At 60.3% G+C, this 24,746-nt stretch overlaps 1 protein-coding gene across 1 annotated transcript; it reads right to left on the reverse strand.

Moving 5' to 3' along the window:
- Positions 1-926: 926 nt before the first annotated feature.
- On the reverse strand, positions 927-23,788 carry SGSM1 (small G protein signaling modulator 1; the record flags this gene model as incomplete). Its single annotated transcript, XM_084272272.1, has 23 exons — positions 23,713-23,788; positions 19,647-19,809; positions 18,698-18,850; positions 17,765-17,832; positions 17,166-17,311; positions 16,389-16,520; positions 15,772-15,896; positions 15,260-15,327; positions 14,698-14,861; positions 14,112-14,241; positions 11,669-11,807; positions 11,224-11,288; positions 10,812-10,957; positions 10,222-10,350; positions 9,958-10,140; positions 7,706-7,777; positions 5,812-6,396; positions 5,516-5,640; positions 3,420-3,502; positions 2,957-3,066; positions 2,542-2,638; positions 1,459-1,626; positions 927-1,015 (listed from the first exon to the last, which is right to left on the reverse strand). Exons 1-23 carry the CDS (start codon positions 23,774-23,776, stop codon positions 927-929), a joined length of 3,204 nt encoding a protein of 1,067 aa, XP_084128398.1. The 5' UTR covers positions 23,777-23,788.
- Between the last annotated feature and the right edge of the window lie 958 nt (positions 23,789-24,746).

A 24,746-nucleotide genomic window follows, 5' to 3' on the forward strand; every position in this document is an offset into this window, starting at 1 on the left:
AAGAGACAGGCAGAGGGAAAGTCAGTCCCCACAGTGGGGGCTCTGACCTGCCCTCCGAGGAGCTCTCCCCTCTCTGGGGGTGCAGAGGGAGACCAGCCTCCCAACACAAGCAGCTACAGTAAGGCAGGTGAGAAAACCTCGAGTCGAGTTCCCGGAGGGAGCAGCTCTTGCAGTGTTCAGAGAGCGTTACAGCGCCTGGGTTTCGACCCCAAAGCCCAGTGCTGAATTTGGAGCTCTGCTGCCAATCCATCTGGAGCTGAGACTCTCGTGTGCTCAGGTATCATAGTACCAAACATGTAAAAATCACAGGGAGAGAAGAACCACTAACGGGGATGCCACACATCACGGGATGGGATCAAGGGAGAGGAGCTCCTGTGATCAAAGCCCCTCTCCATTACCAGCAGAACCTCCTCGTGTGAGTAAGAAGCTGCATACCAGCAGCATCCCTGCCTTGCCCAGGCTCATGGGGCTGGCTGGCTTCCCCACGGTCCAAGGGAGCAGCTTTCCTCCCTCGCAGCAAAGGCAGTGGAGCCCGAGCTGGCCCCAAGGGGGGGCTGGCAGTGCTGCTCTCCCCGAGCCCCAGCTCTGAGCTGGGACGCTGGCAGCCGCCTGGGCAGCGGTGGGGGGGAACCACCCGTCCTGCAGTGAGACAAGGAAGCCACTGCCCGGGTCTGGCTTCCAAAGCAAGTCCTTCACAAGGGAATGCACTCCTACAGATCTTTGGTTGAGTCACTGGCAACGGCTGAGCCGGGGCCCCCACACCTAACACTGAACACAGAGCTAAGGGTACGTCCAGTCTAGACAGCAGCGTGTGTCCAACTACCTTATTTCCACAGGCGTGGCACTTGGAGGAGGAGGAGGAGGGGAAGAAGAATGGGAGGGGAGTCCCGGCTCTTGGTCCTGATGCCTCCTTGTCCCCACGTCCTTCATTTGTTCTCGATCAGAGTCTGGACTTTATAGACAAGGTCCCGAGCCAGCTTCAGGATCTGCCTGGTGTTGTGCCGCTCCGCCATTTCTGGAACAGAGACAGGGGGAACCCACAAAAAGGCTGGATCTGAGCAGCCCCATGTCTCCAGGAGCTCCCCCAGCCTCACAGCTCTCTGCTTGCTCCGGGCAGGGGCACAGCCTGCAGCCCCCTGCCCCGGTCCCCAAGCACCCTCCCTGGCAGGGACAGCCGTGTCCAAGGAGCCATCACTAAGCAGCTCGTCCCAGGGTGATCACAGCCAGCAGGACACACAACCTGCACTCACAGCTGCTGTCACACACGCTGTCCCCAGGCACCATCGGGCCCCCCAGAGCCTGGCTGCTCAGGGCCATCACGTCCCCAGCACCAGCATCACACAACCGTGCGCTGCTCAGACAGCAGCACAGCCCAGGTACCACTGTCGCCAGTCAGCCACGTGCTGCCTGTGTCTCGGCAGCTGCAGCACACTCAGACCAACAGAACAGGAGCTGTACCATTGAAAAACTTGATGATGTCTGTGAAATCCATGTTGTTCTCCAGGATTATGTCCCGGTACATCTCCACCAAGGCCAGGGCGATGAAGAGCACGTAGTGTGCAGAGGACACGTGTGCAGCTGCCCAGATGGTCTCCCAGACAGCGAACACGTCGTCATACACCAGCTCTGCAGGGAGAGGGAAAGCCCAGCACTTACTGCACCGGCCAGGGGTTCACAGCCACGCTGACCCCAGGAGCTCACAGCAGCTCTGGGAAGATGCACTGAGAAGGCTCTTCCCCCAGGAGCCTGTTCCAGTTCACAGCATCACAGACTCACAGGGGTTGGAAGGGACCCCCAGAGCCCATGGGGTCCAACCCCCTGCCCAAGCAGGGTCCCTGGGACAGGGCACACAGGTCGGTGTCCAGATGAGGCTGGAATCTCTCCAGAGAAGGAGACTCCACACCCCCTGGGCAGCCTGTCCCAGGGCTCCCTCACCCTCACTGGCAAGAAGTTCTTCCCCAGATTGGTGGGGAACTCCCTGTGCTCCAACTTGAGCCCATCGCCCCTTGTCCTGTCCCCACAGACACTGAGCAGAGGCTGCCCATGTCTCCCTGTGTCCCACCCTTCAGCTCTTGATCCCCATTGATCAGATCCCCTCTCAGGCTCTTCTCTCCAGGCTGAACAGCCCCAGCTCCCTCAGCCTTTCCTCATAGGGGGGATGCTCCAGGCCCTGAATCACCTTTGTACCCCTCAGCTGGACTCTCTCCAGAAGACCCCTGTCTGTTTTATCCCAGGGAGCCCAGAACTGGACACAAGAAGTGGGAGCAGTAAGTCAGTCATCTGCAGGGACAAATCTTCTGGGCTGCAGCAGGCAGCCCAGGCTCCAGGACACAGACCCAGCTGCTTGGCAGCAGCTCTGGGAAAGCACATCCTGTGCCTGCACGGGAAGGTCAGTGCAGATCTACCAGGGAAAAGTGACAGAGGAGCACGTGGAGAGCGTTGAGGTGGGACAGATGAAGTTGTGGGGGTGCTGGGAAGCACAGCAGACCTTGCCAGCCCTCCCCACTCGCTGGGCTCCACTGGTCCCATCCCAGCACACACCTCTCTTGAAGTCCAGGAGGAACCACCGGTAGCAGAAGTAGAAGTGAGTGTAATCACCGTTCTGGTGCATCAGCTCGAAGAGCTCCGAGTCCAGAATCTGCCAAGGCAAGGGAAAGGAAGCTGATGGGCACACACAGAGGCAGGGCTGCTCCTCTGCCCCCCTCCCTTCCCACCGCTCCACATCTTTGGGGGGTTGGACCCGATGATGTCTTCAGGACCCTTCCAACCCCTTCGATTCTGTGATCTTCCAGCCAGCATCTTGCTCCTTTGCAACCCTGGCACCCCCCAGGCTGTCCTGAGAGCTCTCCCTCCCACTTCCCACCACTGAAAGCTCCTCTCCACCCCTCACATCCCCCATCCCAAGTGCAGCTCTCGGGTTCCAGAGGCCACCGTCCCCATGCCAGGACCCCCCTACCTGGATCAGGGATCTCATGTTGGCAAAGTGGGTGTCCATGGCTCCTCCGTGGGGGAAGTTCTGGTTCATCCTCTTCATGAGCTCAGTGAAACAGCTGAAGGCCAGAGCCTCTGCACAGGGAGGAGGGACTGTTGCTGCTGGGCTGCATCCACACCTGCCCCAGCACAGCCCACCACCCGCCCGCAGCGGGAGTGCCCCTCACCCCCCCATGGGTCACACAGACCCCACATGGATGCACAGCAGGGCCTGGCCTTGGAAAGACAACTCACACTGCAAAACCCACAGGCTGGCCCCCAGGTTGGGCTGCCAGGAGTCACACAGCAGCAGGGACAAAAGGAATCCAGCCACCCAGCTTCTCCACACCTCCTAACATGGGGCCCTCCCAGTGCAGAGGCCACCACCAGCCCAGCAGATCCCCAGTGCGCTCCTGCAAAGGGACAGCAGAGCAGAGCCACCCACTCACCATCATCCAGGATGACCAGGAGAGGGGCGAGCAGGTCACACATCCCCTGCACGTAGCCGATCTCAATGTGCTGCCAGATGTAGCTGTGTGAGAGAGAGATGGGGGGAAGGCAGCTCGTGACCCCTCCCTGTGCATCACCTGTGCACCAACATGCTGCTGATTCATAGAATCAGAGAATCCCAGACTGGTCTGGGTTGGAAGGGATCCCAAGGGTCCCAGAGCTCCAACCCCCTGCCACAGGCAGGGACACCAACCTCCAGGCCTGGAGCTACACAAGGTTGCCCAGGGCCCATCCAACCTGGCCTTGAACACCCCCAGGGATGGGGCACCCACCCCCTCTCTGGGCAGCCTGTTCCAGCCCCTCACCACTCTCTCTGTAAAGAACTTCCCCCTAATATCTCATCTCACCCTTCCTTCCTTCAGCTTTAATCCATCCCCCTTGTCCTGCCAGTCTCTGCCCTTTTAACAAGCTGATTCCCCTCCTGTTCCTCTGCTCCCTTCAGGGACTGGGAGGCTGCAGTGAGGTCCCCCCACAGCCTTCTCCTCTCCAGGCTGACCCAGCCCAGCTCCCTCAGCCTCTCTCCATAGGGGAGCTGCTCCAGCCCTCTGAGCATCCCCATGGCTCCTCTGACCCCTCTCCAACAGCCCCACATCTTCCTTGTGTTGGGCCCCAGCTCTGGACACAGGACTCCAGCTGGGGAGGGCAGAGCAGAGAGGGACAATCCCCTCCCTTCCCTATACATATACACATCAACCTGCTCACCCCCTGCCTCAGTTTCCCTGCAGCCAGCCTGTGAACCACTGCAGGGAAAGGCACACCACGCCACACCAAGCTGACAGCAGGGAAAACCCCAGAGCAGAGAGGCAGGGATGCTCAGCTAAAGACCATCTCTTGCTCTCATCCCCTCAGCTCTCTCCTCATGCTATCAGCTGCTTTCCCTCCCCAGCCCCAGTGCTCCTGCTGAGAGATCTTCCCATATTTGGTAGCAAATCAAAACGCCTTCAGTGAAGGCTCAAGCCCCGCTGCTGGCACAAGGGAGGGATCCTTCCCCATCCTGCCTGCTGCTCTTCCAAAGTCTGCTCTACCCTAGGTCTTTACAGCCCTCTCCAGCTCTGGCTGGCATATCAAGCGATGGCTCTAATGAAATCCCAGCTTCTCCTTGGATTTGCAAGATGAGTAATAATATTTCAGCCTTTGCCACCCCTGAAGCTGCTCAGCTGGAGCTGGGTTGAGTCGGTGAATGTCACACAGCAACCACAAGAGCCTCGGAAAGGCTGCTGTCTCCCTGGCTGCTTCAGGCATTTCCTCATTAGCACCACAGCTCCGGGGCTGATCCTCATTAAAACATTTTCCAGATATATTCTGGAGAGCAGGTGGCTGTGCTGGGTTCAGACTGGGAGGGCAGAATGCTTGGGAAGCCCCCCGCTCCAGACAACAGCCCAGGCGTAGGGCAGAGCAGCACAAGGCAGCCAGGCTGGGGAAGGGGCTGGAGGGCAAATCCTCTGAGGAGCAGCTGAGGGAGCTGGGGGTGTTGAGCCTGGAGAAGAGGAGGCTGAGGGGAGACCTTCTCCCCACCTCCCCTGCCCTGCCAGGAGGGTGCAGAGAGGTGGGCGATGGTCTCTGCAGCCAGGGGACAGGAGATGGGACAAGGGGCAATGGGCTCAAGCTGCCCCAGGGCAGGGTCAGCTCAGCTGGGAGGGCAAAGTTCTTCCCTGGCAGAGTTGTGGGGCTGTGGCACAGGCTGCCCAGGGAGGGGCTGAGTCCCCAGCCCTGGGGGTGTTTAACAGAGGGGAGATGAGGTGCTCAGGGAGCTGGGTCAGCACAGGACAGGAAGCTTTTAAAGGGCTTTTCCAGGCTGGTGAGTCTGGGATGGCAGGACAGCCAGGCTCCCCACTCCAGGAACCCAGAGCTCCCAGAGCTCCCACTTCTGGGATGACAAAGGTAATTGGGGGAGGGAGTCAAGGATGTGAAACTCAGCAACCAGGACACAGCCCGAGGCTCCAGGCTGAAGGTGGATCCAGGGAAACCAACTGCCTGTGCCAGGAGCCTGCTCCCACCACGGGGCAGGGTGCACCCTGACCCCTGCGGCTCCCACCTGCACATGATGTTGCGGAGCTTCTCCAGGTTGGCGGGGGTGAAGTACCAGTAGTTGCGGTCACAGCGCTGCACGTCCTTCTCAATGCGGTGCAGGTTCACCGTGTACATGTCCAGCAGCTCTGGCTGCCCGAAACAAAAGCAGAGTCGGTTTGTTTTCACAGACAAGCCAAGCAGCAAGGGGCAACAGAGTGCCAGAGCAGAGCCTGGGTGGAAGGCGGAGGGCCGCACGGCAGGATTAGCCCAGGCAAACAGGGAGACACCCAGAAGAAACCCGCTCAGCAAACAAGTACTTACAGAGTAGGTGACGCCCGTGGAGGAGACGGCAGATGTTTGACTGTTGGCCAGATCAGCCACCGAGAGAGAATCCAGCTGTGGGTACAGACTCTCCATCTCTGGCTCCTCGGAGAGGTTGTCTTCACTCTCCACCAGGCTTTGCTTCTCGGCTTCGCTCTCTGTCCAGCTCTCCACCACGGTCAGGGCCACCGCGTCACGATGGCGCAGGGCGCCCGCCGAGCTCTCCCCCACGGGAACAAAGTCCACGCTCCCACCCGTGGGAAATTCCCCTTCCAGGCTGTCTTGACCCTGCAGCTTCTCCTCCTGCTGGGCACTGTCCGGGTCCTGGGGGGCTGGCACATCCGACCCACCGGCCTTTCCCTGGGAGCTGGCTGAGGATTTGGTGGTGTCCAGGGCACTGTCCTCATTGCTGAAGCTGCGCTCCGAGAATCCCGACGCGATGGAGAAGTTCTGGGAAGAGGGGTGGCCGGAGTCGGGGGAACACGTGCCGTTGGGAACCGTCCCGTTGGGGATCTTGCTTTGTTTGCCATCGTCCAGCTGAGCGTCTCCCTCGGCCTGTTCCACTTCATCCACAGATTCAAATACCTGCAAAGCACGGGCAGAGGGGCTGGGTGAGAGCGAGTGAACCCCCAGCATGCGGGAAAGAGCTGGGAATGCGGGTGTTATGTCCCTGAGAGGTGTGAACACCCGTGTTCCCACCGTGGGGAAGGGAGGAAAATCTGCTCTACATGTGCAGGGTTCATAGAAGCCTGAGTGGAAGAAGGCTTGGAGGACTCAAAGGCATTTTAACCACCTAACACCGTGCCTGGCCACGGCTCCACGTCTCTGCTGGAGTGAGAGATGACTTCAGCCTCAGCATCAAGCTCTCTGTCCCCGTTTTCACAGGATCACAGAGTCACCAGGTTGGAAAAGCCCTTTAAGGCCATCAAGTATAACTGTCCCTATCCTGTGCTGACCCAGATCTCTCAGCACCTCATCTCCCCTCTGTTAAACACCCCCAGGGCTGGGGACTCAGCCCCTCCCTGGGCAGCCTGTGCCACAGCCCCACAACTCTGCCAGGGAAGAACTTTGCCCTCCCAGCTGAGCTGACCCTGCCCTGGGGCAGCTTGAGCCCATTGCCCCTTGTCCCATCTCCTGTCCCCTGGCTGCAGAGACCATCGCCCACCTCTCTGCACCCTCCTGGCAGGGCAGGGGAGGTGGGGAGAAGGTCTCCCCTCAGCCTCCTCTTCTCCAGGCTGAACACCCCCAGCTCCCTCAGCTGCTCCTCAGGGGATTTGCCCTCCAGCCCCTTCCCCAGCCTGGTTGCCCTTCTCTGGACTCACTCCAGGACCTCCATGTCCTTCTGATGCTGAGGAGCCCAGAACTGGACCCAGCACTCGAGCTGCAGACTCACCAGTGCTGAGCACAGGGGCACAATCCCCTCCCCAGCCCTGCTGGCCACACTTGGAGCAATTAACCCAACTCTTGGAGGAATCTTTGGGCAGAAACCTCAGCCTTTAGGTTCTCCACTACCCAGATTAGCGCTGTGCATGGTCATCTGCACACCTCGGAGCCCGCAGGCCCTGCTCCCATGGGCTGCACTTATTATTTCAGGCAGGTCATCATTCCAACAGTTCTCCACAGGGTTGTAAATAGACTGGGCAGCCGAGGGCCCTCAGGGGTGTGGAGGCCACACGTGGGCTGGTCCCTTGGGCCTGGGCAGAGCAGGCCAGCGGATATTAAACACGGCCCAGCAGCGCGTGGTCCGGCCCTGGGCGGCTCCAGCGTCAGGGCTGCACATCAGTAACCTCCTCCACCCGCTGCTTCTGCTTGCCAGCAGTCAGTACGGCTCTCCCCTGGTGACCACGGGGCCGGGACGGGCCGGGGGGACGGGACACAACGCCCGGCCACTCACCTGTGTGCTGGAGCTGGAGTCGCTCTGCAGCCGGGCGTGATTCTGTCGGCCGGAGCTGCAGCTCTGCGAGGACTGCAGGAGAGAAGAGAGCGGGCAGGGAAAGGCACAGGGCAGGGGGCTGGGGGCTTCCAGACCTGCTACTGCGCTGGGCATGGCTGTACACGACCAGCAAGCAGCACACACATCCCATGAATTCATAGAGTCCCAGACTGGGCTGGGTTGGAAGGGACCCCAAGGAGCTCCAACCCCCTGCCACAAGCAGGGACACCAACCTCCAGCCCTGGAGCTACACAAGGTTGCCCAGGGTCCCATCCAACCTGGCCTTGAACACCCCCAGGGATAGAGGAATTCTCCCCTTGGACCCAGGAATGACATCCGTATCACATCACCTCCCCACGCAGGCGTGTCTCGCAGAGCAGCCCCCTGCCAGGGCCTGCCACCAGCATCCACTGATGGAGAAGACAACAGAAACCCAATCCCAGCCCAGGCTGGCTGCTCAGCCACCGTGTGTGTGGGTCTGAAGTGAACAGCTTTCCCCCTTTCTCCTGGCCTTCAGAGAGGTCACACTGCCTCCCTGGAGTGCAGATTTCTACAAAGCTCTGTCCTAATTTGGCAGCAGCGAGACTCACCCCATCTTAGTTTACATAAAGGATGAAGTCACAGGCCATAAAACAATCCCTCCAAGCACATTAACGGGGGTTTTTTCCTTCTCTTACAGGACAAATATTGATGTTTCGAGCCAGGCGCAGCCCCTCTGAAAGACAACAGCAGCACCCTTTCCTGGCCTCCAGCTGAAGCAGGGAGGGGGAAGTGCTGTGTCTGCAGCATCCAGCTCGGGGCTTAGCCTGGTGGGTCCTCCCTGAGCCACCAACCTCCTCTCCAGAGCAAGCCCTCCCTGTGATCCTAGTGTCACACAGGAGCCTGCAGCCCCTGATGCTGCAGCTGGGGATGTACAGAGCCCTGCGATGACCTCACGCCCCAACACCGGGGTTTTAAGGAAACCCAGCACTTTGGAGCAGCAGTGGGACTCTCCCCAGCCCAGCACAGCGGGCGTTGGCCAGGCAGGGCTCTGATGGGGAGAGGAAAGGCGATGGTTTTCCTCCGTTGCCACGGGAGCGTTTTCTAACAGGAAGCTTCAGGGTGAGATGGGGAAAGGGTGAAGCTTTGCACCTCGTAACTCTGCCAGCGCCGCTCCCAGCACATGTTCCCTCAAAAGCCAGATGTGGAGACAAAAGGAGCTGCAGCGGAGATGGGAACGATTCCCAGTGATGGGAATGATTCCTGGGTCTGTGCAGCCCCCAGAGCTGTCACCCTGCTCTTGCACACAGAGCTGGGTTTGGACTGGCCTTCCCTGTGTCCTCACTCCATACACACACACACACACACAGCTGGGGCTGAGCCCATCACCTCCCCGAAACAGCCACACAAGCTCCCCAGAGGAAACCAGGAGTCTCCAGTGCTGCACCCACCGAGCCTGGTTTGGCTCAGCTGCCGGTGTGGCAGCGCAGGGTCCAACAGCCCAGCACTGCCTGCTCCCCGTGCTGGGCTGTTATCCAAGGACAAACCCATGGGGAAGCGCTCCCTGCCCCGCTCCAGGACTGTCCGTCTGTCCGGCAGCAGGCCTTCCTCGCTTTGGGCTGGGGATGGAACATTCATGGTCTAACAAGTCAGTCCTGCAGAGCTGGGTGCCAGGCCCAGCTCTGCCCCAGGACGGTGACCGAGGCTGCCCGGAGCCCCCAAGGCTCCTCCACAGCCAGTGCCAGGGCCACCCCACACCCCCGCAGCAGCCCAGGCTCCCTCTGCACTGAGTGGCTGACAGAGGGACTCAAGCAGCCCACCGACCCATTTCACAGCCACTCAGGACCAGAAATGCAGCCTTCCTCCTTCCCTTCCTTCCTCTGCCTCACCACCAGCTTCCCTGGAGCTAATCCCGACGTGCACCAGCACCACAAAGCAGGCAGCACGTATCTCTTGAGCAGAGCTGCTCGGTGCTGCTGCGGATGCTGCAGCTGCAAGGACCAGACCCAGCATGTCAGACCTCAGATACATCACCCAGGCTGCAGAGCAAAACCTGCCAGCCAGCGCAGCACCAGGCGGCACCGACACCAGTGGGGTGCCCACTCCTTCCACCAAACCATCTGAAGGGCAGGTGGAAGAGAACAGGAGAGAAAGCTGCAACCCCAGCAGCTCGCACGGCTCGCAGCGAGCAACCAGGCACAGAGGTGACCCCGACCCGTGTCTCCATCCCTCACCTCGTTGCTGATCGTCGAGTCCCTGTGCATCATCCTCTGGATGTGGGAATCCAGACTGGCCCCCGAGGAGCACTTGGCCAGGGCTGCTGCGTGCGACTCCTTCTCGCGCTGCCGGACGATGGCCTCGCAGCCCAGCCACTCTGCCATGGTGTGCTCGTAGCAGGCACGGGTCTGCTCATCAGCCTGTGGCGTTCAGAGACAGAGGGTGAGCGCACAGGGCTGCGGCACACGGGGCTGCCGAGCCGGCAGCGCGCCCCTACCAACCTCCTTCCTCTCTGCCTCCGACATCCCAAACTGGTAATGGCCCAGGAGGAAGGGCCACACAGCCCTTCGGATCTCGTGCTGGATCCCACCGTAATAGATGAGCCGCAGCAGCTCCCGGTCCTCGTAACTCTGCGGGGAGAGCTCCGGGTCAGAGCACAGCCCATCAGCCCTCAGACACCAGCCCAGCCGTGCCCACCACAAAATCACTGCCCATTCATTGCAGATGATCTCTCAGACCTCTGCACAGGCTTAGTTAGAGCCAGAGGCTGCTGGGGACGGGCTCAGAATGCAGCAGTCACTGCTGTGCCCCTGAGTGCCAGCACCACGGCAGGGCTGTGGCACTGGTCACAGCTCTCCAGCCAACCTGCTCTGACCCTGCTGTACCCAGGGTGCTGGACGCTGCTGCAGGCAGCAACACATCAACAAGAGCATCCCTCACTCCCTGGCTTCTGCGCCCGCAGGAGTAGGACCTGTGCAGGCTGGGACGGGCTGTCTGACTTCTCTCCCACGTGCTTCATCTCACCGTGCTACAGCCACGTCCGTGCCGCTGCCCGGACACCCCAAGCCCAGCACAACCCCCACATCCCTACCGTGCTGTCCTGCAGGTATCTCTGCCAGATCTCCGCCGTCAGCCCCGCGCTGGCGTCGCAGGGCACATCTGGAGACACGATGTCGTGGTTCACCAGGGCAGACAGGTGGGTTCGCACAGTGGAGAGGTGCCTGCAGTAGGCCAGCCCTGCATCGGGCAGAAGCGGCTGGTCAGTGCTGGGGTGGGTCGGTGTCCCAGCCCCTTGTACCGCGGTGCTGCTGCTCCCCAGGCTGATGTCTGAGGGATGGAGGTTTGCTCCCAGTCCTGCACCTAAGGCCCTGTGCACAACGGACTGGTCCCAGCATCCTTGGCCACCACTCTGCTGCCTCAGCACCTCTGTGAGCCTGGAGCTCAGGACCTTATCCCTTGCCTGCCGTGCATCTCAAGGCATCATGGATGTGACAAGTACTCACAGCCGTAGAAAGCCCGGGAGAGGATCTGGTACTTCATGTTGTCACACAGGAGCTTCAGTGGAGCTCTGCCAATGAAACCACACGGGATGTGAGGGGATGAAACTCTCCCACTCCCATGCACAACCACAGCCCCTGCTCTGCTCTGGCTTTTCCAGCTGTGCCTCCAGAGGTGCCCCAGGGACCTCTGCCCAGCAATGCTTGCTGCCAGGACATGGCCACAGAGCAGCTGGGATGTCCCAGACGAGGGGCACAAACCTCACTCCAGCCTGGACACGTCTCCCTGGCACCTCCAAATGATCCCTGCACAGCCGAGCTGAGCCAGAGACACCACCTGCACCATACCCACCCCACCCCGTCCCGCAGAGCCCCCCCAGCCAGACCCTCAGCTGTGACCCTCGTTTCGTTTGGGGGGTGGGTACTGCTCGAAGCAGCAGAGCTGCTGTACCTCTCGTGGCTGCAGCCGTTGGACGGCCCGCCGTCGGAGGAGCCGCTCTGGGAGCAGGAGGAGCAGGAGGACTTGCGGGTGCTGGGCTGCCACATGGGAGGAAGGCCAGTGCCCGGCGCATCCATCAGGTCCTGGGGCACTGGAAGAGGGCAGAGAGAGGAGCATCAGCCCCCAGCCAGCACTGCCCAGCATCGGGTGAGGGCAGAGAGGAGAGTTCTGATTAGTGAATGCAGCATCCCACGCTCTTCCCAAGGAGGCTCCGGCCACCGGGTAGGACCCACACCAGGGAATCACAGCACCAGCACCAGGGAGCTCAGGAGGAAGGAAAGGAAGAGCAAGAGAGAACCACCTGCTAATTAATTAACTACAGCGCCTTCAGCACGATGGTCTGAACCTGCCACGTGCCGACCGAGGCAGGAAACAGACCCCCAGCCCAGAGACCCCCAAGAGAAGGGGCTGCACCAGCCTGTCACACAGGGGAACAAACCCAAGATTGAAACCAGACAGTGTCCCAGGAAGAGCAGGTCCCTGGGAGGGAAGAGCCCCCACCTCCCCAACATCAGGAGCCCACACGTGATTCAGGGAAAGACGGGAACGTCCGAATCACCAGGCAGGAGATAAGGACTCTGGCAAAGCAGTGGAGTGGGGCAGCAGCAGGAAGCAGCTCTTGATGTTGTCACTTGCTGGAACTCCGAAGCGCTGCTGCCACCACCCGGGACCCTGCACAGACCCCGTCTGGAGCTGCGTGGGGGGAGCACCCTGCCCCGAAAGCAGAGCTGTCCCCACGCCTGGCACAGCCCCCACCACGGGGCCTTGAGCCTCCCTAAAGAGGGCTGTGGTGCTGGAGGGGAGCTGTGGGATGCAGGAGAAGATGAACAGGGAACAATCCCATCTGATCCTCTTTGGAAATGAAACTGTGGTCGAAATTCCCTCTTGCAGCTGGGAGAAGGTTTCTCCCTGACTCAGTGCTCGTGGCACTGAGTAACCAGCTCAGGAAAAGGCTGAGATGTTCCTCTTAAAGCCTCTTCCCTCCCCTCCCACCCAGCAGAGCTGCTGGGCCAGGGATGGTCAGCAGCACCCAGGGACACCATCAGGGAACCATCAAGGGACTCCGCAGGAACCATCAAGTGACAACGCTGGCAAGCAGGGGCCACCAGACACACACACTGGCTGCATTACACTGACACTGAGTGGCCCCCAGAGCAGCAAGGGGGGGTCGGGACGTGATGGGGAGGCTCAGAAACCATTTAGGGGTCACCACCATCTTGCTTGCAGCTGGAGTCCTCACGATCCTCCCTCTCCCAGCAGCGACGGGGGTCACGGGCACAAGGAATGGATGGGAACTACCACTAATGGTAACTGGGGACACGGAGAGAGGGACAAGGGCACAGTGAAAGGGGAGAAAGGAAGAGCCTGTGAAGAAGAAAGCACTGATGCTGTTCCACCCCCTGGGAAGGTGCACGGGAGCTGCACAGGCTTTGATGATGCCGGCGGAGCTGATGGCAGCGATTCATCTCGCAGAAAGTCTGGCCCCTAGCAGGGAATATTAAGAGGCAGATCAAAAGGCAGCTGCAGGAAGGAGCATCTCGATCTGCTGGCTCAGCCTCAGTCAGATCTCTATCTGACTCACTGAGCTGCGTTACTCAGCTCACGGCAGGGAGAACCGAGTTTAAGCTCAATGGATCGTGCAGAGGAGTCCCAGGGGACGTGACTGCCCCCTTCCAGCCTCAAAAACCCAGGAACAGGGCTTTGATCTCATTTCACAGCCTTTTAAATAAACACCCCACAAGACTTCACCCCCTCCCACCCTGACAGAGTCATCGTGACGTTCCCAGAGGTCCAAAAATGGTTCTCTGGATCCCTCAGAAGAGGGAGGATAAAGGTCACTCCAGCCAAGCGCACCGGGCAGAGCGGCCAGGACCAGACACAGAGACAGATTTTGGGTTGGGTGAACCTGGCAGCATCTCTGCCCTCCCTGCAGTGAGCTAGGGAGTGAAGACACACAGGGTGAGCCTGGCAGGGCACCGAGGAAGGAGCTGTACCCTCTCCACACTGCAGGAGCCACAGGGAAGGAGCACAGCCGGACTGGACACCGGCACGGGGACAGCAAGGGAAGAATCGGCTCTGGAGGCTCCCTGTGGTGAGCAGTGACCCCAGGGAACGTGCTTGTACCACAGATTTATGCCTGATTTTCCTTTCCCAACCACTACATTCTCCTCTCCCAACCACCACACTTCATACAGAGATGAAGGACCCGTCAGCCAGCGCAAGGTGACAGCAAAACAAACACCCCCCAGCCCACAGACGAAGGGGCTGTTAGAGGCAAAGCCCACTGCTCTGGAGCCCCTTCCCAGTGAGAGCTGCCAGGCGCCCATCAGGCTGGTCCCTGGTTGCTCAGCACCCCACACCGACCCACCAGAGCTCCCTGTGGCCACACGCTCACCGAATTCCAACTGTGTCCCCGGGTAGATGATCCTGAAGACGTAATCTGTGGCTTCATCATCTTCCTTGTCGGACGCAGACTCGGAGGAGCCCTGGGGACTCCGCTTCCTCAGCTTGGGAAACACCTTTCCCTAGGAGAACACAACCGGCTCTTCACAGGCTCCCTGGTGCAGGACGGCACAGCCAGGGCCTTGCTCACCTACCTCCTGCCCGACACGAGCACAGGGCTCTGGGATGCCTGCTCCCTGCTCAGGGACAGTCCTGGAGTGAGCTTTCCATTACACAGGGAACACACAGCCCCACGGGGTGGGTATCATCCGGGCAGCACAGCCAGGTCCCTGCAGACCAGCCCACCCCCCAGCCAGCGCTCTGGCACCACCACCCTTCTCGTTTCCCCAGCTAAGGATCTGCCCTATTTCCAGCCCACCTGCCTGCAGCGTGTTTTGGGAGGGGGGTGGTTTAAAACACGGCAGCTGCTGCAGGCAGGGCAGGGCAGGGTGTCCTCCTGGTCAGCTCTGCTCTGGGATGCTCTGCCAGGCACCACGGGGCTGTGGGCTCAGGAACAAGCCTGGGTTTGGGGTGCCTACCTTTCCTCGCTGTGACCAGAGCGGGGGGTCGAGCTGCCCGTGGGGCAGGAGCCCGTTCTCCAGGCAGGACAGGAACTGCAGCAAGTGTCCTCCCCTAGGGAAGCGCAGCGGCGGCCTCTGGATCCCATCCTGGCTCACCAAGACCACCGTCCCACCGCTGTCTACTATTGGCAAGAGGGAAGAGAGATGGGAACGAGGAAAACACTGCCAGGCAAATCCGCAGGGGACAGGCAAGAGCGCTCGGGGGGTCGTCTTTCTGGTATGGAAAAGCAAGACTTTCTGCCCCCTTGGGATTCTTCTCCACCTCCATCACAAGGCTGGGGCCCTGGGGGAGGCTCTCCTGGGAGATGATGCCCTTGGAAACCAGAGCAGGGCTCTGCAGGGAGCAGCCCCCAGCCAGGAGCGGGTTTAAAGGCTGTCCTGGAGGCAGCCACCACCCAGAGCTCTGCAAGTCTCCCTGGAGCTGAACTGAAACATCCCCATGCTGTTGGGCCCTCCCCAACCATCTACTGAAGCAAGTGTCAGGGGGGACACACTCCAGCAGCCCCCCCTCTGGCCTTACCATGCTGGTGACAGTGCAAATAGACGATCTCCTCCAGGCGAATGGTCATGGCATAGTCCCAGTACACGCTGGAACAGAGGAGGAGGGGGAGGTGTGAGCTTCAGGGGTGTGGGAGCCTCTGCTTCTGCTCACATCTGCCTCAGATCCTGTCCCCAGCTACTCCCTGCAGACTTCCCCTGTCTTGGAGCTCCTCAGCTCCCCAGAGTAAAACCACCACGATGAACCACATATCAAGGGTGTTCTGACAGCCCTCCAAGGGCAACACACGAAACCAGCTCCTTCCTGCAGCACAAGCACCCTCAGGCTCCCTGGCTGAGGGCATCCCAGCCCGGAGCCCACCTCTCCCCCCACCCCCAGGCTCTCCCCATCCCTTCCCATTACAGGCTCAGGGATGACTCATTTGCTCTGCAGCCAGTGGGAAAACACCTGGATGGCCTTGGACACCAGATCCAAACTCCAGACCCAGGGAACATCTGCCTCCCATGTGCCAGGGCACGCTCAGAGCCAGTCACCTCTTCTCATAGTCCAGGTCCCCGACGGAGCCGTTCATGAGCTGGTTGGGCGTCCACTTCAGCGCCATGATGTCAGCAGTCTGGTGAAGGGACAGATACCCCGGGATCGCCTCCATGTCATCCCGCTTGGGGAGAGAAACGCAGGGAGACAGTGAGCTGGTGGGAGCAGCCTGGAAGAGGCCAGCAGCAGGGAGCATCGGCCCAGGTTGTGCCAGGCTGAGCCGTGCCCTGGAGCAGGTCCTGCCTTCCAGCCCTGAGCCCATCCCCTCACCAGCAGTGAGACACCCACAAAAAACCTCCCAGCAGGGATACCAGGACACCTCAGCACCCTAGGAAAGGGTGCAGCTGCTCTCACCCACATACTCTGCACTTCATTTGTTTGAGGGCAGGAAGCAGCAAGGGGGTTTTGGGGCTCTGGGCAGGAGAGGGCAGGGAGAGGAGCCCGTTTCTATGCGGACAGGAGGAGAACCCTTCCATTCCCAATGGTCCAGTCGCTGCCTTCCCGGATTCAAAACGAGCCTGTGCTCTTCTCCATGGAAGATGCTTTGGGACACAGGTACCCAGTGCAGAGCAGAACCGTGCTGTGACACACTTTAAAGCCCCCAGCTGGTCCTTACGGGCTGCACCAGGACGTTGTTCTTGCCGTAGAGCAGCGTGGCGCGGGAGTTCTGGTGCAGGGACTCCACGTAGTCCCTGGCAGACAGCGACGGCCGGTCGTCCATGCTGCCGCTCGAGTGCCTCTTCTGAATCTGGAAGAGATCCACCTCCACACGTGGGGCGAGCACAGACACCTCTGGCTCCCAAAAGGCTTCTCTTGAAGCTCATTCCCCCCCGCCCCCTAAATGTGACAAGGTCACTACTGCACATCCCTCTGTGCCCTCTAAGAGGCCTGGCCGAGCTCGATTCTGTACCCAGAGGAGCTCCTGCAGCGTGCTTTGCTTGCAGGAAACACAGCAAGCTCCAGCTGCCTTTGCTTTGCATTCACACAGGGTGTCTCAAGGGGCAGAGCCCTCGCGATGCCGGCCCAGCGTGCCGGCTGTATCCACAGCTCCTGGTCCCAGTGATGCTGGCTGGGATGTTACTGTGCTTCTCTACTGCCTCTCGTCAGAGGGCTTCAGCACCCCTCTCAAACAGAGGGGGTGCTGCAAGGGGATGTCCTGGTGCACCCCAGGGGCCATCCTGGTGCACCCCAGGGACCGTCCCGGCGCATCTTAGGGACCGTCCCGGCGCATCCCAGGGACCGTCCCGGCGCACCCCAGGGACCGTCCCGGCGCACCCCAGGGACCGTCCCGGCGCACCCCAGGGACCGTCCCGGCGCACCCCAGGGACCGTCCCGGCGCACCCCAGGGACCGTCCCGGCGCACCCCGTGAGGGACCATCCCTCCCACACTCACGCAGAGTGCCGGGCGCTTGGTGGGCGAGTCCTGGCGACAGTGGGAGCTGTGGATCCGGTGCCTCTGGACCAGCTCATCAGCTGAGGGGTCCGTCCAGAAGTGGTCAGCGGTCTTCATCTTGGTGTACTCCAGTGCACAGGGCCCCACTGCATGGGGGAGAGAAGCACACATGTGAGGAAGTCATCGGGGCTCATCCCATGCCCACCTCTTGGCAGGGTGGCAGGCAGCGAGCCCCAGGCTCAGCACACACTGCTGCAGGGTACAGCAGCAGCTGAGGATTCAGAGGGCTCAGCCAGCCCCATCAGCGAGCAGATGGCCCATGGGCTGAGTGTGCTGAGCCCAGTTCGTGCCCCTCAGCATTACTAAGCCCGTGTGAGAAAGGGAACCCCCCCAGCTCAGCCTCACAGCTCTCCAGCTCTTCACACTGCTCAGCCCCTGCACATGGAGGGCTTTGCCCTGTGGAGGGGCTCCCTGCCCAGGCCTAGGGATCTTTCTGAGGTTCTTAATGGGACACAACAGCGTTTCACCCCCCAGACCAAGGACTGGGAGCGCAGGCTTGGGAGGCCAGCTGGCAAAGTAGGGGAAGAGGAAAGTGTTACCCAGTAAAGACGCGAGAATCGGCCCATCCACAGGATCCATCAGGAGAGCTTCTTTCTCATAGTACTTGCTAGAAGAAATGAGAGCAGAAGAGAAGAGTGCTGGAGCATTTCACCCCCTGGGACTACAGACTGATACAGTCAGTGTTTTTAAATCATGGTGATGCTCCCCCCCTGCTTTCTGTATCATCACTGCTTGATGGTGAGGGGCAAGAAGCCCTTCACAGGCTGATTCTTCCAGCCATGAAATACCCAGGGAATCGATGCCCTCCTGCCAGCCCAGCAAGTCCTGTCTGTACGTCAGGGCCACCAGCAGCAGGACATCAGGCAGAGGACCCGTGATGGGCACAGAGTGGCACAACTGGCCGCTCCCATCATAGAATCCCAGACTGGTCTGGGTTGGAAGGGACCCCCAAGGGTCCCAGAGCTCCAATCCCCTGCCACAGGCAGGGACACCAACCTCCAGCCCTGGAGCTACACAAGGTTGCCCAGGGCCCCAGCCAACCTGGCCTTGAACACCCCCAGGGATGGGGCACCCACCCCCTCTCCGGGCAGCCTGTTCCAGCCCCTCACCACTATCTCTGCAAAGAACTTCCCCCTAATATCTCATCTCACCCTCCCCTCCTCCAGCTTCACTCCATCCCCCTTGTCCTGCCAGTCTCTGCCCTTTAACAAGCTGATTCCCCTCCTGTTCCTCTGCTCCCTTCAGGGACTGGAAGGCTGCAGTGAGGTCCCCCCACAGCCTTCTCTTCTCCAGGCTGACCCAGCCCAGCTCCCTCAGCCTCTCTCCGTAGGGGAGCTGCTCCAGCCCTCTGAGCATCTTCATGGCCCATCCTGGGACTTCTCTGGCCCAGCTGGACATGGCTCAGCCATTGGAAGGGGCAGACACTGGTGGTGACTTGGGATGGGCAATGCTTGGCCTCCCCCAGCACTCACCTGCTGTTTTCCACCAAGTAAAGCACGATTTTGTCCAAGACCTTTTCGAAGAGAGCCGTGCGGATCCAGAGGTGCTTGATGGCCTGAGGGGACAGGTTGGGCAGCTTCGGCATCTTGCGCACGTTCTCCGGGATGCCCTGGACTTGGTTTCGGCTTTAGAGGTGCAAAGCAGAAGGCAACACCATCACTAGCTTGTCACCCAGCATGGCCAGAGCCCAGCCCTGGGGCACCCACAGCACCCCCTGGGGCATGAGGCTGGGTGAGTGGTGCTGACTGTGGTGGCTGGGCCATGCCCAGGGAGCCGCGGGGGCACAGGGCTCTTGTGCAGGCTTCTCCCTTCATCTAGTCCCCCCCCCTACTCCAGAAGGTCCATATCCAATTTGAAAACTGGCTTCAGTAAATCAGCCCCCTCAAGGCACCCTAGAACAAGCCTCAGCCTCAGCAGAGCCCTCAAACCCACCCAGCTTCTCCTCTGGCGCCCCAGGAGAGCAGTCTGCCAGCAAAGCGGCTGGTCTGTGGCCAGCAGGAAGGTTCCTCCGCCCTGGTAGCTGCACCATCCATCTCCCCACCCTGCCCACGGGTTATTCCCAAGCCTCTCCCCAAGCAGAAGGTGAATTACTGCAGGTCCAAGCCCTGCACATCGAGGCAGACCGCACTTGGTTCCAGCTGGCTTAGCACCCCGGCCCATAAACCATCACCAGGAGCAAACTCCCTCACATGCCCCTGCAGCTCAAGGACCTAAGAACTCATCCAGTCCTGCTTAGCCCACCACCACAGCCCACAGCCCCCAAGAACAGCGACTCCAGGCACCCAAAGCCCCAGAGGGGACCCAGCTGTGCCCAAGAGCCACCCCTTCTGCAAGGCTGGGGCTGGACACGGCGACCCGCAGCCCTCCCGCCGCACGTCCCCGCAGCCACACGTGGCACAGCCGCAGCGCCGGGGGCCTCACGCGTTCTCAATGAGCTGCTCCAGGTCTTGCACCTTCTTGCAAAGCTCCTCAGCCAGAGGGAAGCTCTTGCCCACCTTCATAAACAGAGCTGCTATCTTGTTGCTGCGCAGGAAGCCCGCTGCCCTCCGCTTCAGCCCGTACAGCACACAGGCTTCCACGGCCGCTGCAAGAGACACGTCGTCACTGAAGCAGCAGGAGGAGTCACACAGACTCATAGGAGTTGGAAGGGACCCCCAGAGCCCATGGGATCCAACCCCCTGTCCAAGCAGGGTCCCTGGGACAGGGCTGGAATCTCTCCAGAGAAGGAGACTCCACACCCCCTGGGCAGCCTGTCCCAGGGCTCCCTCAACCCTCACTGGGAAGAAGCTCTTCCCCAGATTGGGGGGGAACTCCCTGTGCTCCAACTTGAGCCCATCGCCCCTTGTCCTGTCCCCACAGACACTGAGAAGAGCCAGACAGGCTGATGTTCCCCTCACAGGTTTCTCATGGATCACAGAGAGATGGAACAACTCGCTGAAGTTTTCCTGCCAGCCCAGGCTGAGGGATGGGAACAGGTTTCATCCCTGGCCCCACATGCTGGGACGGTCTGAGCAGGAGGGAGAGGGCTTGAGAGCAAGGGATGGATGCACTGAGGGTTTCCAGAGCAGCAGGATTTATACCAAAGAAACCCCCACTCTGTGCTCACAGAAACATCTTTACCCAAAAACCCTAAAGGCAAAGAGAACCCAGGACAAACCCCAGGCAGCACCAGGAAGCTCAGCCGAGACCCTCCACGCCACAACCCCACACGTACAGGCTCCAGCAGCGATCTGTTTGCCCAGGTCCCCTGGGAGCACTCCGATGGATGTCTGGTGTCAAACACAGAGCTATGAACTGGCTGATCAAAGCACTGGGAAATGACACAGCCCCAGGATCTGCAGGCCATCGATCTGGGGCTGAGGAGAGGCTTTCTGGGGCCCCTCCTGCCCCAAAAGAACCCCACACCGCACATCGCCACGCTCAGCCCTCACCCTGCAGCAGCCCAGCAGCCACTGGGTCCCCCCCTCCTTTGGAAAAGCTTTTCCTACAGCTGAGCAACTCTACAGAGAGGCTCAAAGAGTCGTTTCACACAGCCCCATCGGCACCAGCTCCTGGGGCTGGGAGATGCTCTCAGTACCTCTGCTGTGTGCCATGCCCGAGTTCACTGCCACCACGCAGCATCTGAGACCTGCCTGGGCCAGCCAAATCCTGCCCACCCAACCTCAGCCCCACAGAGCCCCTGGGCAGCAGCCTGGCTTTTAACCACAGCCTGCCCCAGCCCCTCTGGAGCCCAGACGTGCTGCAGGTAGCACAGCCCGTGCACCGATGGCTCTTCCCACGTGTCCCAGGGGACTCTCTGCAGCTGCAAGACACGAGCAGCCCCCTCTGGGGTCTCCCTGCCTGTGCTGCCCCCTGAAATCCCTCAGCAGACCAGACACATTCCATCTCTGCCAGACCCTGTGTGAAGCAGCCCAGCTGAGGGGCCAGTGCAGCTCAGAGCACCCCAGCACCCAGGGCTGCCCCGCCCTGAGACCCCGACAGACAACCTCTGTCCATGCCCAGACACTGGACATGCCATCAGCTCCACTCCCAGCTCCCAGCAGATGCCTTTGCCCCCCACCTCCCTGCCCCTTGGGAGCAGCACAAGGGAGAAATCCAGGACTGTGGAAAATCCTCCTGGAAAATCCTCCCGGCGCCCTCCAGCAAGGCAGAGCAGCCATCAGCATCCACCCTCATCCCCACAGCCTGGACATAAACACTACTCCAGCTGGCAAAACTCCACACAAACATACAACCCCATGGGAAGAACTCTCCCAAGGGCTCAGGAGCTCGAGCACATAACCCAAGAGCATCATGTCCATGCGAGATCCAGGTGTAATGGTCTGGATTTAGTTTCTAATTTAACCTTTTGATTTCTTTTTCAGCCCAGTCCCTACCTCACCATCACCACTATGGACAGACACGGTGCTGGGAAAGACTCTCCCCACCCAAGACCTGTGGTGCAGGGGCTCCATGCAGCCCTGCCCAGCCAAGGTGGGAGCATTAGCTCTTGGCAAAAGGCTATAGACATCTGGGATGCTGAGAGTGTTCTGGCCTGGCACGACCAGGGCTGAGCACGTGGGCAGCCTCCATGCAGACATGGACATTAAACCCCCCCCTCAGTCCCCGCAGCCCCCCAGCCAGCTCTCCATCAGCCTCCCAGGCAACGGGAGATGTGAGACACCGACTCACGTCTGTCTGCTTCAAACCCTTCCCTGGTCAGCAAAGCGGGGCAGCTGCCCCTTCCTGCCAGAGCCCCAGCTCCGTCGGGAGGGCTCTGTGGCACAGCAGCCTCACGGAGGATGAGGAGGGCTGGATGAGGAAGGTGGCTGTTCCCCGAGGGAAGGGCAGCTCTGCCTAGCCAGAGCCAGGCTTACAGCTCTGCTTGGCAGGAAGAGGGGTTGGTTCTGAGCTCGGCTCACGGAGAGGTGCAGCACCGGGGAAGGTGCCGGTACCATTCCAAGGAGAGAGCCCCGGGAGCCCGGCACCGACACCAAAGCGCTCAGCATCGTCAGGGTGGCAGGAGGAGCCCCTGGTGCCTGGGTGCCCCCGCTCCGTGCTGCGGGGGGCTATAAATAACCGCGGCTGCCGAGCCTCGTGCCGCACGGCGGGGCGGGGGATGACTCACGCCCTGCAGTCTGCTCTGCTCTTTCGATGCCATTCGGTGCAAAGGCAGGTGGGCCTGAAAGGAGCACCCCATGTCCTCTCTGTGAGGGTCCGGGAGGAGAGGAGGAAGGAGGCAGCCTCTTTGCTCTCCAGAGCAGAAAAGGAGACCTCACAGCTCCCTTCCCTTTGCTTTCAAGCCCCTCTGTAGATGCTCCAAGTCTCACGTAGCGGCACCAGCGCCACATAAGCCCCTTCAGAACGACGTCTTCCAGAGCTGCCTGTCATCACTCCTGTCAGCTTCTTCCCAGCCTCCAAATTAGCAAGCTGCCCTTCAGCTACGTGTAAACGGAGGAGAGGCAGCTCCCCTCCCCACGCTGGCAGTGCAGCTGGCTCTAACTCCCTGACATCTCTGCCCAGGCCGACGAGGCTCCAGACAGGTGCAGGCTGACACCCTGCACCTGGAAGCCGGTGCTCATGGTGTTGCAGGAGAGGTTCCCCAGCACCATCAGAGCCACAGCGTGATGGGGGACTCCATCGCTTCGCCCTTCAAGGAAGCTTGCTCTGCCCTGCGAGGTCTGCACCCCCAAATCAATCCCCAGCCCACAGCAGAGCCCTGGCAGCAGCACAGCCCAGCCCCTCGGTGTGTGGGAGCAATGCTTCCCCTTGCAGCAATGCGGGGCTTTCAGTGGGGACCACGGGACAGCCAGCTGTCTCCTGGGGAGTGCCTGTCTGGCTGATGGACAGCCAGCTGTCTCCTGGCTGTGCCCGCCTGGCAGATGGGACCCTGCACGGGCTGAGCTCTGCCAGGGCACAGGCACGCACGCTGCAGCCCCCCAAAGCCCCTTCTGGAGCAGAGGGATGCTGCGCGCCAGGGCAAGGCACCCCTGGAGTCAGGGGGAACACTAACTGCTTCCACCAGGAGCCCAGTGTGGGAACTTGGCCCAAAAGCAGCACAGCAGCAGAGCTGGTCTTCCACAAACTCCATTTCAAACCCCAGAGAGGTCTCCAGCCTCTGCTCAGACTGAGCTCTCCTGTCCCTAACCCCCTGCTCCCTAGCACAGGTACCTGGTCTTGATGGACTCTGTGGCATCCATGCTCACACAGGGATTGACAGGAAAAGGTTATTTCGAGTGTTTCTGGCGTGACTGCAGACACCTCCAACATCCCTCCCTCTTTTTGACACATCTCAGTGTATTTTAAGCCCAGAGCAAAGCCTGGGGGACTCGGACCACTGCCAGAACAACCCATCCTCTGGCACTAACCACCCCCCAGCACGATGCTCAGAGTGGGACTGTACCCTTTTGGGAACCACAGGTACCATGGCCCCAGCACCAGGCAGGGAAAGCCCAACATGGAAAGGATGCTCCAGCCCCCAAATCCACATCAACACCCAGCAACTCACCGCAGAAGGAGACGATGTGGCTGCTGTCCTCATGCACAAACTTCCTGGTCACTGCCTCCTCCATGATCTGCTTCACCTGTTGAGCAGAGCCCCAGTTAGGGAAAATCCTGACTTTCAGCTGCAGATGGGGGTGAGCAGACCCTGGGGTGCTCTGCTTGCTTCACTCCTGGAAGGAAACCTCCTCTGCTCCTGGACTTCTCTGATCACATCCGACTGCACATGAGCTCCCATGGGGTATCACCACATCTCTGCTTGCTGAGCATCTGGCTATTCCAGAAAGTCAGGTATTAAAAAACCCCAAAAGGAGGTTGTGGGGACTTTGAGAAACTTGGGAGTAGACAAGCTACAAGCAGAGAATTAAGGGTGGGAAATCAGCATCGTTTGGGTAGAAGATCCCTTAATAAAGGTAAGTGAAGCTCGTGCATGATGCTTGTTATGTTCTCCCATTGCACAGGAATTTGGCAAAGTTCATGTGACATAACTGTCCCCAACGACTGTGACCCCCCCACCAGTGCTGGAGCCACCGACTGCCTGGCACCAAACGTGCCTGGGGATGCCACGTGCATCACAGGGCGACCAGTGCTGCCCCGACTGACGGAGCCTCACAACGTGTTACCAGCACTTGTTCCAGGGCAATTCCACTGGAGAAGGAACACAGCAAAACAGGAATGAACCAGGGAATCACAGTCTGGGTTGGAAGGGACCCCAAGGATCACAGAGCTCCAACCCCCTGCCACAGGCAGGGACACCAACCTCCAGGCCTGGAGCTACACAAGGTTGCCCAGGGCCCCTCACACCCGACTCCTCCATCACCGAAACGATGCACACACAGACACAGAACGTTCCCTCACAGCAACAGGGGTACTGCCCAGATTACAACCCCCAGCACACCCAGGAACCAGCACCAGTAGTTACTGGTGTCTGATTAAATCAGGAATGTCTTTACATTTTAGCAGCACGTTCAATTATGTGCCCACCACCTTCCACACAAGCCGTCGCCGTGGCACCGCGCTGCGATGCCCGTGGTCCCACTA

The sequence above is a fragment of the Gallinula chloropus genome, assembly GCF_964237585.1.
Source record: "Gallinula chloropus genome assembly, chromosome: 17".
Lineage (NCBI taxonomy): Eukaryota > Metazoa > Chordata > Aves > Gruiformes > Rallidae > Gallinula > Gallinula chloropus.